Source organism: Eptesicus fuscus, chromosome 21, assembly GCF_027574615.1.
Source record: "Eptesicus fuscus isolate TK198812 chromosome 21, DD_ASM_mEF_20220401, whole genome shotgun sequence".
NCBI lineage: Eukaryota > Metazoa > Chordata > Mammalia > Chiroptera > Vespertilionidae > Eptesicus > Eptesicus fuscus.
The window spans coordinates 36,833,331-36,845,908 of NC_072493.1; the positions used below are offsets into that span (position 1 = coordinate 36,833,331).

At 51.0% G+C, this 12,578-nt stretch overlaps 1 protein-coding gene across 3 annotated transcripts in view; it reads left to right on the forward strand.

Moving 5' to 3' along the window:
• The window catches only part of SUPT5H (SPT5 homolog, DSIF elongation factor subunit), a 31,231-nt gene extending 19,637 nt beyond the window's left edge, over positions 1–11,594 (forward strand). For all 3 annotated transcript variants that reach the window (XM_054710341.1, XM_028142704.2, XM_028142706.2), the window contains exons 14-30: positions 1,349–1,454; positions 1,679–1,772; positions 1,863–1,999; positions 2,465–2,620; positions 2,727–2,873; positions 3,704–3,850; positions 3,935–4,060; positions 7,109–7,193; positions 7,504–7,623; positions 7,708–7,810; positions 7,897–8,024; positions 8,126–8,231; positions 8,647–8,805; positions 8,919–9,087; positions 9,205–9,408; positions 10,997–11,092; positions 11,174–11,594. In XM_054710341.1, coding sequence (XP_054566316.1) covers positions 1,349–1,454; positions 1,679–1,772; positions 1,863–1,999; positions 2,465–2,620; positions 2,727–2,873; positions 3,704–3,850; positions 3,935–4,060; positions 7,109–7,193; positions 7,504–7,623; positions 7,708–7,810; positions 7,897–8,024; positions 8,126–8,231; positions 8,647–8,805; positions 8,919–9,087; positions 9,205–9,408; positions 10,997–11,092; positions 11,174–11,317 — 2,227 coding nt within the window. In that variant the 3' untranslated portion in view covers positions 11,318–11,594. The remainder of the gene's footprint in view (positions 1–1,348; positions 1,455–1,678; positions 1,773–1,862; positions 2,000–2,464; positions 2,621–2,726; positions 2,874–3,703; positions 3,851–3,934; positions 4,061–7,108; positions 7,194–7,503; positions 7,624–7,707; positions 7,811–7,896; positions 8,025–8,125; positions 8,232–8,646; positions 8,806–8,918; positions 9,088–9,204; positions 9,409–10,996; positions 11,093–11,173) is intronic.
• Positions 11,595–12,578: the final 984 nt, after the last annotated feature.

A 12,578-nucleotide genomic window follows, 5' to 3' on the forward strand; every position in this document is an offset into this window, starting at 1 on the left:
CAGAGTATCACTTTGCATGTAGTAAGCATGATTAATGGTATCATATATTGAAATGGGATTTATCGACACGCCAGGTTTTATGAAGTCTCTCTCCCTGATACCCTGATGCCCAGGCAAACAAGATGAGGGTATAGAGCCCCTACCCCTCAGGGTGTCTTCCTCCCCTCCCCTCCCCAGCTGGATGGAACTCAGAGCAGCTCAGGGATTCCAGCATTCAGCAGGATTTCCAACAGGAAGGGCAGGAGAGGAGGATATAGGAGAAACAAGAGCTGCCAGTGACACTTTCCCTCTGGTCTTGTTCTGGAACCCCTTGTGAGTCAGGCAGACAGTTTTTCATCATCTACATATTAGAATGTGCCTTTTGATCTGGATCCCAGGACCTGGCTAATACCTCCCGTGACTGAATTTGACCCATTTACAGCACTGGTCTCCACCCGACTGAACCTTCCTTTACTGTGTAGGCGAGAGCAAACCAGAGTGACCCCTCCTGCCCCCAAGCGAGCTGAGGCAACAGTGCCCTGACATAGCCAGCAGAGCATGCTTGTCCCTCTCCCAAATGCACCGTGTGAATGAACAGGTGTTTGAGTGAATGGCAGGAGGAGCTCAGCCTGCTCTTCCTTACATTTCCCATTTGGGGAATGGGAGAGGCTTTCCCTATCCACTCCAGAAGCATGGAACAGGAACCAAATCTCTCCCACCCCACATGCAGGGCCAGTAGAATTAAGGAACAGGCTTCGCTGTGCCTCCCCTGCATTTGAATCCTGCCTCAGGCTCACGGCTGGGCCATGTGGTAGGCCTCTCCGAGCCTCATTTCCTCATTTCCCTGGAAAATGAAGAGCATATTACTGATGTCACAGGCTTTGGGGAGGAGTCAGTGAGGTAGTGTGTGTCCAGGCCAGGTACAGGCTCAGTGCTCCATGAATGTTAACTCTGAAATTTTGTCCAACTGGTATTTACTGTGTGTCTGTGATGTGCAGACACCTAGAGGGGAAAAAGAGGAGTCCCTGCCCCTCTGGAGCTGCCATTCTGGTTAGGAAGATTAATCACACAGTAGTTCATCAGTGCATGATGCGCTGTGGTGACAGACAAAGCAGGGAAGGGGCAGTGGAGTGCAGGAAGGTGGGGGCTGTGTGGCGGCCCCTCTCTGTGAGAGATCACTCCAAGAGGGTATGTGTTGGGATGGCCTGGGATGGTCATCCTGAAGTCTTCCCTTGCCAGCGGAGGAGACAGTACAGCAGATTCTCTCTTTTTCTTAACCTTTATTGTTGAAAGTATTACATATGTCCCCTTTTAGCAGATTCTCTTCTTAACCTTTCCTTCCAATCTTCTCTCCCTCACAAAATCCCAGGTCCCTGGGGGGCGATGTTGCCTCTGATGGTGACTTCCTCATCTTCGAGGGGAACCGTTACAGCCGGAAGGGCTTTCTGTTTAAGAGCTTCGCCATGTCTGCTGTGGTGAGGGTCCCAAAGAGGGTCGTGCTAATGGCAGTGGGGAGTGGGGAGGCCAAGCTTTCCCTCCTGCAGCCCAGGCCCTGGAGCAGTGGGTTATCTAGGTCTTTCCAGGTAACCCTCAAGTCAGGAGTGTCTCTAGGGGAATAATTCTCACTGTCTTTAGCCCACTCAGCTGGTCTGTGACACTGGCTTACATCCTCTTCTTCCCCTTGTCTCTTGGGGCTCAGATCACAGAGGGTGTGAAGCCCACACTCTCTGAGCTGGAGAAGTTTGAGGACCAGCCGGAGGGCATTGACCTGGAGGTGGTGACTGAGAGCACAGGTATTTGCTTTTGTCTGTAACTTTGGCCAAGGAGGAACAGGTGGCTCATGGCAGGCAGCCCCCATGTCAGCCCCATGTCTGCCCCTGCAGGGAAGGAAAGGGAGCACAACTTCCAACCTGGGGACAATGTGGAGGTGTGTGAGGGTGAGCTCATCAACCTGCAGGGCAAGATTCTCAGTGTGGACGGTAACAAGATCACCATCATGCCCAAGCATGAGGACCTCAAGGTGGGTATCCTACTGTCCACATGTATATACTGGGATGAGGGCATGACGTTGTAACCATGAGTAATGTGAGGTGGGTGCTGGGTTTAGTTTGCATAGGAGTGTGTGTGTGTGTGTGTGTGTGTGTGTGTGTGTGTGTGTGTGAGTCCGAGGGCTTGTCTAGGCTAGCATGGTGGGTCTAGGGTGAGGCTGTCTCCAGGTGGGTCTGAGATAGTGTTGAGTCTGGTGTCATGTCTGGGGACAGGTTGGCTCCGTGGGATAAAGGGTTGTCTAGGCTGATATCCTATCTGAGTTCAACTGTCTGGGGTGGTCTGAGGGTTGTCCCGGTGGCCTAAGGTAGTCTGGATATGAGCCTGGAGTAGGTCTTGGCTAGGGTCTTTTCGAGAACTTGAATGGATACTGAGGATGGGTGGCGCAGGTGATTTGTGGTGCCTTTACCTGCTCATTGTCCCCACACCCAATCCCCAGGACATGCTAGAGTTCCCGGCCCAGGAACTTAGGAAATACTTCAAGATGGGGGATCATGTGAAGGTGATTGCTGGCCGATTCGAGGGTGACACAGGCCTCATTGTGCGAGTGGAGGAGAACTTTGTCATCCTCTTCTCCGACCTCACCATGCATGAGGTAGGTCAGAAGGGTGGGAGCTGGCTGGATGTGGTCCGAGGAGAAGACCCAGGCAAGGCAGGCCAGCCATTTAGGCCCTGCTTCACTCCTCTCCCTCTCTTGGCAGCTGAAAGTGCTCCCCCGGGACCTGCAGCTCTGCTCAGAGACGGCATCAGGTGTGGATGTTGGGGGCCAGCACGAATGGGGGGAGCTGGTGCAGCTGGACCCTCAGACCGTGGGTGTCATCGTGCGACTAGAGCGGGAGACCTTCCAGGTGTGTGTGCTGCACTCATTGGCAGGGCTTATTTTTAGGGGGCTTCCTCTCTTTCTCTTTTCATCCTGGGAGGTGGCAGAGTATGGCAGGTAAGAGCCCAGACTGCTGTGTGTTGCAGACCTGCCTCTGTCACCCATAGCTGGCTTTGTGAGATTAGGCAAGTGGCAAGTCAGTTACCCTTTCTGTGTTTTAGCTTCCCACCTATAAAATGGAGATAGTGGCAGCATCTACTTAATTCGTTGTGAATGAATTTCTGAGGTCAGATATTCGGTGCTTGTTAAAGTAAGGGGTGTTGCAGGTACCCTCTTCCCCTTCACCCATCCTCATGGATGTGGGAGCCACACAGCATAGTGCTTAGAACCCTGCACTCTGGATTCACATCTCAGCTCTGTTACTTTGGTGCTGTGTTACCCTGGGCTGCTGACTTGCCCTCTCTTGGCCTGTGACACCCCCTGTGTAAGATGGGAATCATGACAGCATCCATCTCAGAGGGAAGTTTTGAAGCTTCAGTAAAATCTTATGTGAATAATTTAGCATGGGGACTGCCTGGTACAGAGTGACAGGTAAACATTAGCTATTATGTTAGAATCTACTCCTCTGCCCATCTCTCCAGTTCCTGGTGTTCAATCAAGGGGGTGGAGTCTGATTGGGAACATTTTGGTTGACCCAGTGCCTAGGGGCTGGCGCTCTGACATTTCGGTTGACCCAGAGCCAGGGAGCCTAGATGTCCTGCAGTCTCCCACAAGGAAGGTTCATCTCACTTAAGGGAAGCCTTATCCAGGTCACCATTTCCACTTTCACCCCTCAGTATCCCCCCGCTCCCTCCATAGGTGCTTAATATGTATGGGAAGGTGGTGACTGTCAGGCACCAGGCTGTGACTCGGAAGAAAGACAACCGATTTGCTGTGGCCCTGGACTCAGAACAAAACAACATCCATGTAAAAGACATCGTCAAGGTCATTGATGGCCCCCACTCAGTAAGTATGAGCTCCTGCCCATCAGCTGCGTCTGAAAGAGTAGGGGTGGGGCACAGCCATGAGTGACCGTTCTTTTTCCTCCAGGGCCGGGAGGGTGAGATTCGCCATCTCTTCCGCAGCTTTGCCTTCCTGCATTGCAAAAAACTGGTGGAGAACGGGGGCATGTTTGTCTGCAAGACACGTCACCTGGTGCTGGCTGGGGGCTCAAAGGTAAGGTGGGCATGGTGGCACCTTGTGTAATGGGTGCCTGGCTTGGCTCTCCAGCCTTCCCTGACCCCAGGAGAGACAAAGAATGGGCTTGGAGAGAATTAGAGGGGCAGATGTCAGTGTCAGGTCCTCAGCAGAGTGTGAAGAAAAAGGCTTATTGGGTGTCTGAGCTGTTTACTAAATCATTCATTCATTTGGTTTTATTGAGCACCTGTTAAGTGCCAGACATGAGAAAAGTAGTGGATCAGAGGCAAACCTGTCCTCTTAGAGCTGTTACTTTGGAGGTGAACAGATAAGTACAAACATGGCACAACATGCAATGTGGGGTGATGACAAGCCCTAGGAAGAGAAATAAAACAGGAAAAGGAGATAGAGAATGATGGGGGGAGGGGTGCTGCTTTATTCTTATTTTATTTTTAAATTTTATCTTCATTCTTATGTTCTAGAGATACACCTTTAAACATTTTTTTTTTTGAGAGAGAGAAACATCAATTGGTTTTTCCACTTATTTATGCATTCATTAATATGTGTCCTGATCGAACCCGCAACTCTGGTGTGTTGGGATGAAGCTCTAACCAACTGAGCTATCCCACCAAGGCTCAAAATATACCTCACTTTTAATTCTCCTAAGTAAATGTGATAATTTTGAGTTTTGCCTGCTGCCTTAACAGGGAAGGTTTTTTTTTTAAATATAATCATTTTATTTATTATTGTGTTTTTAAAAAATGTTTTTATTGATTCAGAGAGGAAGGGAGAGGGAGAGAGATATAGAAACATCAATGATGAGAGAGCATCATTGATTGGCATCCTCATGTATGACCCCCACAGGGCATGTGCCCTGACCAGGAATCAAACCATGACCTCCTGGTTCATAGGTCAGTGCTCAACCACTGAACGACACAGGGCCAGGCTTAATTCTGTGTTTTGAAGAAGGATTGGTTCAGAAGGGGAGAGGGGACAGATCTGCTAGTTTATACTTTTCATTAATCTGGTCAGTGATACTATTCATTCACCTAATGGGAGGCTCTTAGGATTTCGTTGAATAAGCGGTATATCTAAATACCTCTTGTTTTAAGATGATCAAACATAGACATATTCAAATATAAGTATTTGATTTTGTTCCACAGTCTATATAGTTGCTATTTGTGACTGCTATAGAACATTCCTCTTACTACAATAGTCCTTACTCTGGGTGTGTGGCTGCGGTTACAGTATGAGTTTTGATGGTGCTATTGATAATGCCTGCTTCATTTCCTTTGACTCCATTACTCTAATTTGCTTTCTTTCTTTAAGTGAATTTTATCCTGGGTCAATATAATAATATACATTTAGAATACTATTTTGTTTATGAATGTTGTAAAGTGATCCAAAATAGTTTTGGGGCAACATAATACCTATTTTAAATTTAAGAAAATCTGGTTACCAAAACTAGTTATCTAAAAGTAGTTCATCTTTGCCTTGCTGGTATAACTCAGTGGTTGAACATCGACCTATGAACCAGGAGGTCATGGTTCAGATTCCCAGTCAGGGCATATGCCTGGGTTGTGGTTGTGGGCTTGATTACCAATAGGGTCCGTGCAGGAGGCAGCCAATCAATGATTCTCTTCATTAATATTTCCCTCCCTCCCTCCCTCCCTCCCTCCCTCCCTCCCTCCCTCCCTCTCTCCCTGTTCCTTCCTCTCTGAAATAAATAAAATTTAAAAAGCAAACAAAAAAAAAGTAGTTCAACTTTGTTGTAGTTGTCCTTGTCAATGGAACAGAGCATCCTTCCTTAGCAGAGAGTTAGCATATATGCTGTATAGGTTAACTTGCATATTTTCTGCTAGAGCTGTGTATATGCTGCCCCTGTGGGAGGCAGGAAGGATGGGAAGGTAGACTACAAAGGAGAGGACTCTCTGCCAGAGGTGTGGTTATTTTTTATTTATTTTTAAAAATATATTTTATTGATTTCAGAGAGGGAGGGAGAGGGATAGAGAGATAGAAACATCAATGATGATAGAGAATCATTGATTGGCTGCCTCCTGCATGCCCCCCACTGGGGATTGAGCATGCAACCTGGGCATGTGCCCTTGACCGGAATAGAACTTGGGACCTTTCAGTCCATAGGCCGACGCTCTAGCCACTGAGCCAAACTGGCTAGGGCGAGGTGTGTATATTTTAAAAGTAATACAAAATTGCATGATGGAATTTGAAGTTTAAGTTTATTCTGCTGCTCTAATCCATTAACAGATGAAAAATGGTTCTGATTTTTTAAAAGCCCGTAAGTTTTAAAGGCGAAATATTACTGGTAACATGTACGTTAATAACATTGTTAACATGATATATTTCGTTTTCATCTTACATTACTTTCTTTGTGTTTGTGAGAAATCCAAAGGAAGTTTATGGGCATTAAAGAGAAAAATGTCTAATAGACATTTATAATGAAAGTTTTCCTAGCTTTTTCCTTAGTGTTTTTGTTTTGTTTTGTTTTAACTACTATGGTCTATTAAGGATAATGATAGGAGATCGAGAATGATGGGGGCTGCTGCTTTAGATAGAGGAGGTTAATGAAAGGCCTTAGGTGATATTTGAGCAGAACCTGAATATACAGTATGTATGGAGAGCCACAAGAATATCTCAGGGACACAGCAAATGCAAAGGCCCTGGGGTGGTATTTGCAGGAAGGTTCTGTAGAACCAGGTATCAGAAAGAAAATCAGGCCTGGGATCTGGGTAGCTGGGACTAGGAGGTGGTTTCCTTAAGGCCCTGCAGATGGGATGATGAAGTCCATGGCATGCAGTTTTTGTGTCACTAGGGATTTAAATTCCTGACTACCACATTTCAGTTCCACTCCTCGACTAGGGTCTCTTGATTAACGGGCCCACGATGGCACAGGAGTGGTGGCAGTTTCCCTAAAGGGAAATTGAGGTATTGTCACCAGGAGGAGGTGGGGATGGTGGCTGGAAGGTTCAAGTAGGAACTGTTCTCAAATGCAGGCAAGCAGTTTGGCAAGGGGGCTGGGGTCAGTCACCCAGACCCTGCCTGTCAGTTCACTTCTTGTTCCTCCTTTAGCCACGAGATGTGACCAACTTCACCTTGGGTGGCTTTGCCCCAATGAGTCCCCGGATCAGCAGCCCCATGCACCCCAGTGCTGGAGGTGAGGGGGAGTCAGGATGGGGCTGTGTCTGGGGATTGGGGAGGGAGGTTCAGCCCACAGTCACTGAGTGCCTACTCTGGGCTGGCTCAGCCAGATGGGGCTCACAGCCTACTGGAGACCAGGCCCCACCCCAAAGTGACAGCCCAGGGTGGTCAGGGCTGTGATTGGAACCCCAGAGAAGGCTTCTAACCCAGCAGGGGAGGAGGAGAGTCAAACTGGTGAAGAGAGGGTTTGTGGGTACCCAAGCTGGGCACAGAATGTGAGGGGAGGGCATGGCCCTGGGACTGGTGATGTTCTTTTCCCTCTTCAGGTCAGCGTGGTGGCTTTGGTAGCCCAGGTGGCAGCAGTGGTGGCATGAGCAGGGGTCGGGGGCGAAGAGACAATGAGCTCATCGGCCAGACTGTGCGCATCTCCCAGGGGCCCTATAAAGGTGATCTTTGAAGGCCATGTGGAGGCCTGGGGAGGGGGCATGGTGAAGGAGAGCCCACCTGTCTGACCTCCTACTCTCCACCAGGCTACATTGGTGTGGTGAAGGATGCCACGGAGTCTACGGCCCGAGTGGAGCTGCATTCTACCTGCCAGACCATCTCTGTAGACCGTCAGCGGCTCACCACAGTGTACGGGCTGGGCCAGGGCAGGGCTGGGAGTGGGTTATCAGGTGGTGAGAAGGCCCACTCACCCCACTAGTTGTCTCTGTCCACAGGGGCTCACGGCGCCCAGGTGGCATGAACTCAACCTATGGGCGGACACCCATGTATGGCTCCCAGACACCCATGTATGGTTCTGGCTCCCGCACACCCATGTATGGCTCTCAGACACCTCTTCAGGATGGTGAGTGCTCCCCAAGGGACAGGGAGGAGGCGTGATGAAGGGGAACTGGAGAACTGGAGATAGGACCGAGCTGAAGGACGCATACATCTCTCCTGTTACAGGCAGCCGCACCCCGCATTACGGCTCGCAGACACCCCTGCATGATGGCAGCCGTACTCCTGCCCAGAGTGGGGCCTGGGATCCCAACAACCCTAACACGCCATCACGGTGAGGACCAGTTGCTGAGGGCACAAGGTTTTCTGAGCTACTGGGAGTGTGTGCCATGTGTGACTTATGCTGGGTGTCTGGGAGTAGAGGCTCACCCTGAATTCTCTGCTTCCAGCCCTGGCTGGTCTGTGAAGGAGTAGGCATGGCTGGGGCAAAATAATCTTTCCGACTCAATAGCACACTGGTTAAAACCTGGGTTTGGAGACAGTGTGTGTGACTTTGGTCATGTGACAGGTTGTGTCACTCTGGGCAGCCTAATCTCTGACTCTAGTCTCCTCGCCTTTGAAATGGAGGCTTCCAGATGAGGCTGTTGTAAGGGTGAAGTTGCCTCAGTTTGTCTGGTTACAGTGCTGTTCTGGAAGCATTTGCTACATTGTTATGATCACCATTTTAAACAGACTTCTTTCTCCAACAGGGCTGAGGAAGAATATGAGTACGCCTTCGACGACGAGCCCACTCCATCCCCGCAGGCCTACGGGGGTACCCCCAATCCCCAAACACCTGGCTACCCAGACCCCTCATCTCCGCAGGTTAACCCGCAGTACAACCCACAGACACCAGGGACGCCAGCCATGTGAGTCCACTGGGGGGGTAGCCCTAATTAACTCCTGCCCAAACTCTCCCCAATGCCACCACTTCCTCTTCCCTGCCCCCCGCAAACGGCCCCTTCGCTCCTTGTCTCTGCAGGTACAACACAGACCAGTTTTCCCCCTATGCTGCCCCCTCTCCACAAGGCTCCTACCAGCCCAGCCCTAGTCCCCAGAGCTACCACCAGGTGGCACCAAGCCCAGCTGGCTACCAGAACACCCACTCTCCGGCCAGCTACCATCCCACACCCTCGCCCATGGCCTATCAGGTGCTGGTTAGCTGGCATGTCCCTTGAGGGTGGTGGCCTAGGGTGGGTGTCAGGCCTTTAAGGACAACCAGCTCAGATGACCTGTTCCCAACAGTACTGCCCCTCTTTCTCCTACAGGCCAGCCCCAGTCCGAGCCCTGTTGGCTACAGTCCGATGACACCTGGAGCGCCCTCCCCTGGTGGCTACAACCCACATACACCAGGCTCAGGCATTGAGCAGAACTCTAGTGATTGGGTAACCACTGACATCCAGGTGAAAGTGCGGGACACCTATCTGGATACGCAAGTGGTGGGGCAGACGGGGGTCATCCGCAGTGTCATGGTAAGTGGGGCCCAGGCTGGTGGGTAGGCAGGCATCCTCTCCTTTGGGTGTTCCATAAAGTCTGTTGTGTTCATCACTGGGGTTCCCGCTGCCTGGAATAATGATTGACACCCATGAGTATGGCTACTTTGTGATACACTCTTCTGAGATCAGTTCAGTAACATGGACTGAATGCTTTGTTGAGCCAGGCTTCACCCACAGCGCTAGGCACCCACAGCCCCTGGGCTCTCGCTGCTCCAGCACTACTGGCCTCCATTTTTTAGTCACCGAGTTCCCTCTAGCCTCAGTACCTTTGCTCATCACTTTCTTCTGTCTAGAACTCTCTTCCTTTCATTCTTTGTCTAGTTAACTTCTCTTTATCTTCAGGAAAGCACCCAGGCTATTTCAGGTCTATATCGTATAGGTCCACATAATTCTTCCTCATGGACCTCTGCCTAAAAGCTTTAAGTTTGCCCTGGTGATTCTTTGATTACTAATCCTGTGCTTTACTCCTAAGTAGTCCTAGTTCTTAGTTGAAGAACTGGCACCTTGTTTGGCTCACCAGCAAATAGTGAATTAATTAAACATCAGAGACCAAGCAAGACAGCTCCAGGCTCTGCCCTCACAGATTTCACATTCTAGTGGGACATGTTATCAGACATGCCCCCGACACTGCCCGAGTGGCCAGAGCTGGAATAGGGGAAGCCCAGAGGGCAAGGGGAGCTATGCCAACTCAGAGAAGGCACCTTACCAACTTTGGAGGGGTCAGGGCGGGCTTCCTGGAGGAGACACCTGCACTGAGACCTGAAGAATAATAGGAGTCAGTGGCTGGAGAGGTGGTTCAGTGTGTCTGAGACAGAGAGGACTCAGAAGGCCTAGAGGTGAGGGAAAGCCTGGCACATTATGGGGAGTTGAAGTATGTTCATCGTGTCTGGAACATAAAGAACCAAGCCACAGAAGTGACTGGGGCCAGGTCATGTTTCAGCCTGGGGAATGTGGACTGTGTCCTGAGGACATGGAGATCATGGAAGAATCTAAGCAGGGGTCAGATATGTTTTTTGGGATTAATTCACTATGTTGCTCTATCAAGGTTATGGGTGGTGAGCCTGGGGACAAAGCTGGCGGAGGTCAGGCTGCACTACAGGGCCTGCGGGAGGGGGCGGGGGTAGGAGGAGAGGAGGGAAACGCCCTCAGGAGGCTGAATGGACAGGCCTCAGAGCTGGAGGTTGTCAGTGAGGGAGCCAAGACAAGGTTCAGAGTCTGGCTGGGGACTGAGGGATGGTGGGGCCATCCCTGAGATAGGGCCCAGGAGGAGCAGGTGTGTGGAAAAATCTGAAGCCATTTTAGGATGAAGAGTTAAGTGCCTGAGAAGCAGTGTCCCTTTTGGCCTAAGGTGGCTTCATTCTGATGCTTCCCTTGCTGATCTGGTCACCTTGCCCCTACATACCAGACTCCAGGCCTTGGAACCTGGCCCAGCCTTGGCCTTTCCTGCCGTGTCACCTTGGAAAAGTGACTTCTTAGAATGAGCACTGAGCCCGAGTCCCCTGCGTGTGAGCATCAGTCCTATGTTGGGAGCGGGTCAGGCTAACCAGGTTGTCCCCACCCCCAGGGAGGCATGTGTTCTGTGTACCTGAAGGACAGTGAGAAGGTTGTCAGCATCTCCAGTGAGCACCTGGAGCCCATCACCCCCACCAAGAACAACAAGGTAAGGAGGGACGTGGCTGTGAGCACTGGGCTTCGGGCACTGGGCTGCTGGCATGGACCTGACGCCACACCCGCTCTCCAGGTGAAGGTCATCCTGGGCGAGGATCGGGAAGCCACAGGAGTCCTGCTGAGCATTGATGGTGAGGATGGCATCGTCCACATGGACCTAGATGAACAGTTCAAGATCCTCAACCTCCGCTTCCTGGGGAAGCTCCTGGAGGCTTGAGGCCGCCGGGCTGGTGAACTTTGGCAGACATCTGGCAAATAGAGGGTGTCCCTTCTTCCTTCCCTAGTCCTTGGTTCTGACATAGGATCCAGGTGTGGAGCAGACCCTAGCCTGGTTCAGTATTTCCTTTGTTTTCCTTTCAGGATTCCTATCTTTCTCCTTGATGTTTATGGGAATCAGAGTAGAGTCTGGGGGAGGGTCCCCATTTTCCTGTATCCCCCCCCTTCCTCAGCTTGCTTTTATGTTAGGGTCTTACAATAAAAAGCTGTCAAAAGTCTTGCGTGTGTATGTGTGTGCTAACGTAAAAACATTCAAACTTGTAAAGAATTTTTGTGAGTTTATTTGAGCCAAACTGTCAACAATTGCTGGGAAGCAGATATCAACAGATTGGGATAATGCTCTGGAGAATGGCAGTTCTTCACCTTGTTTTATACATTGTAATCAAAGGAGATGTAAGTGGGTTACATGAAATCCATTGGTGATAAGATTGGAGAGGCAGGAGAAAGCAAAGGGGCATGGGGAGAACCTTTGGGGATTGGGTAAAAGGTAAAATGATTTAAAAAAAAAGACACTTTTATTTAGGTGGGTGCAGGATAGTTAACAGTTAATAATGGTATCTAATAAAAGAGTAATATGCAAATTGACCATCACTCCAACACACAAGATGGCTGCCCCCATGTGGACACAAGATGGCCAGCAGGGGAGGGCAGTTAGGAGGGACCAGGCCTGCAAGGGAGGGCAGTTGAGGGTGACCAGGCAGGCAGAGGAGGGAAGTTGGGGGTGACCAGGCCTGCAGGAAGGGCAGTTAGGGGCAACCAGGCTGGCAGGGCAAAGACCTGCAGGGGAGGACAATTGGGGGAACCCAGGCTGGCAGGAGAGGGAAGTTGGGGGCAACCAGGCCTGCAAGGGAGGGCAGTTAGGGTAGACCAGATCTGCAGGGGAGGACAGTTGGGGGTGGGGGGGGGACCAGACCTGCAGGGGAGGACAGTTGGGGGGGGGGGGGGGACCAGACCTGCAGGGGAGGACAGTTGGGAGGGGACCAGACCTGCAGGGGAGGACATTTGGCGGGGGGGGGGGGGGGACCCCGGCCTGCAGGGGGGAGCAGTTGGGGGGGGGGGACCAGGCCTACAGGGGAGGGCGGTTGGGGGTGACCAGACCTGCAGGGGAGGGCAGTTGAGGGAGACCAGGCCTGCAGGGGAGGGCAGTTGGGGGGGGGGGGACCAGGCCTGCAGGGGAGGGCAATTGGGGGCAACCAGGCTTG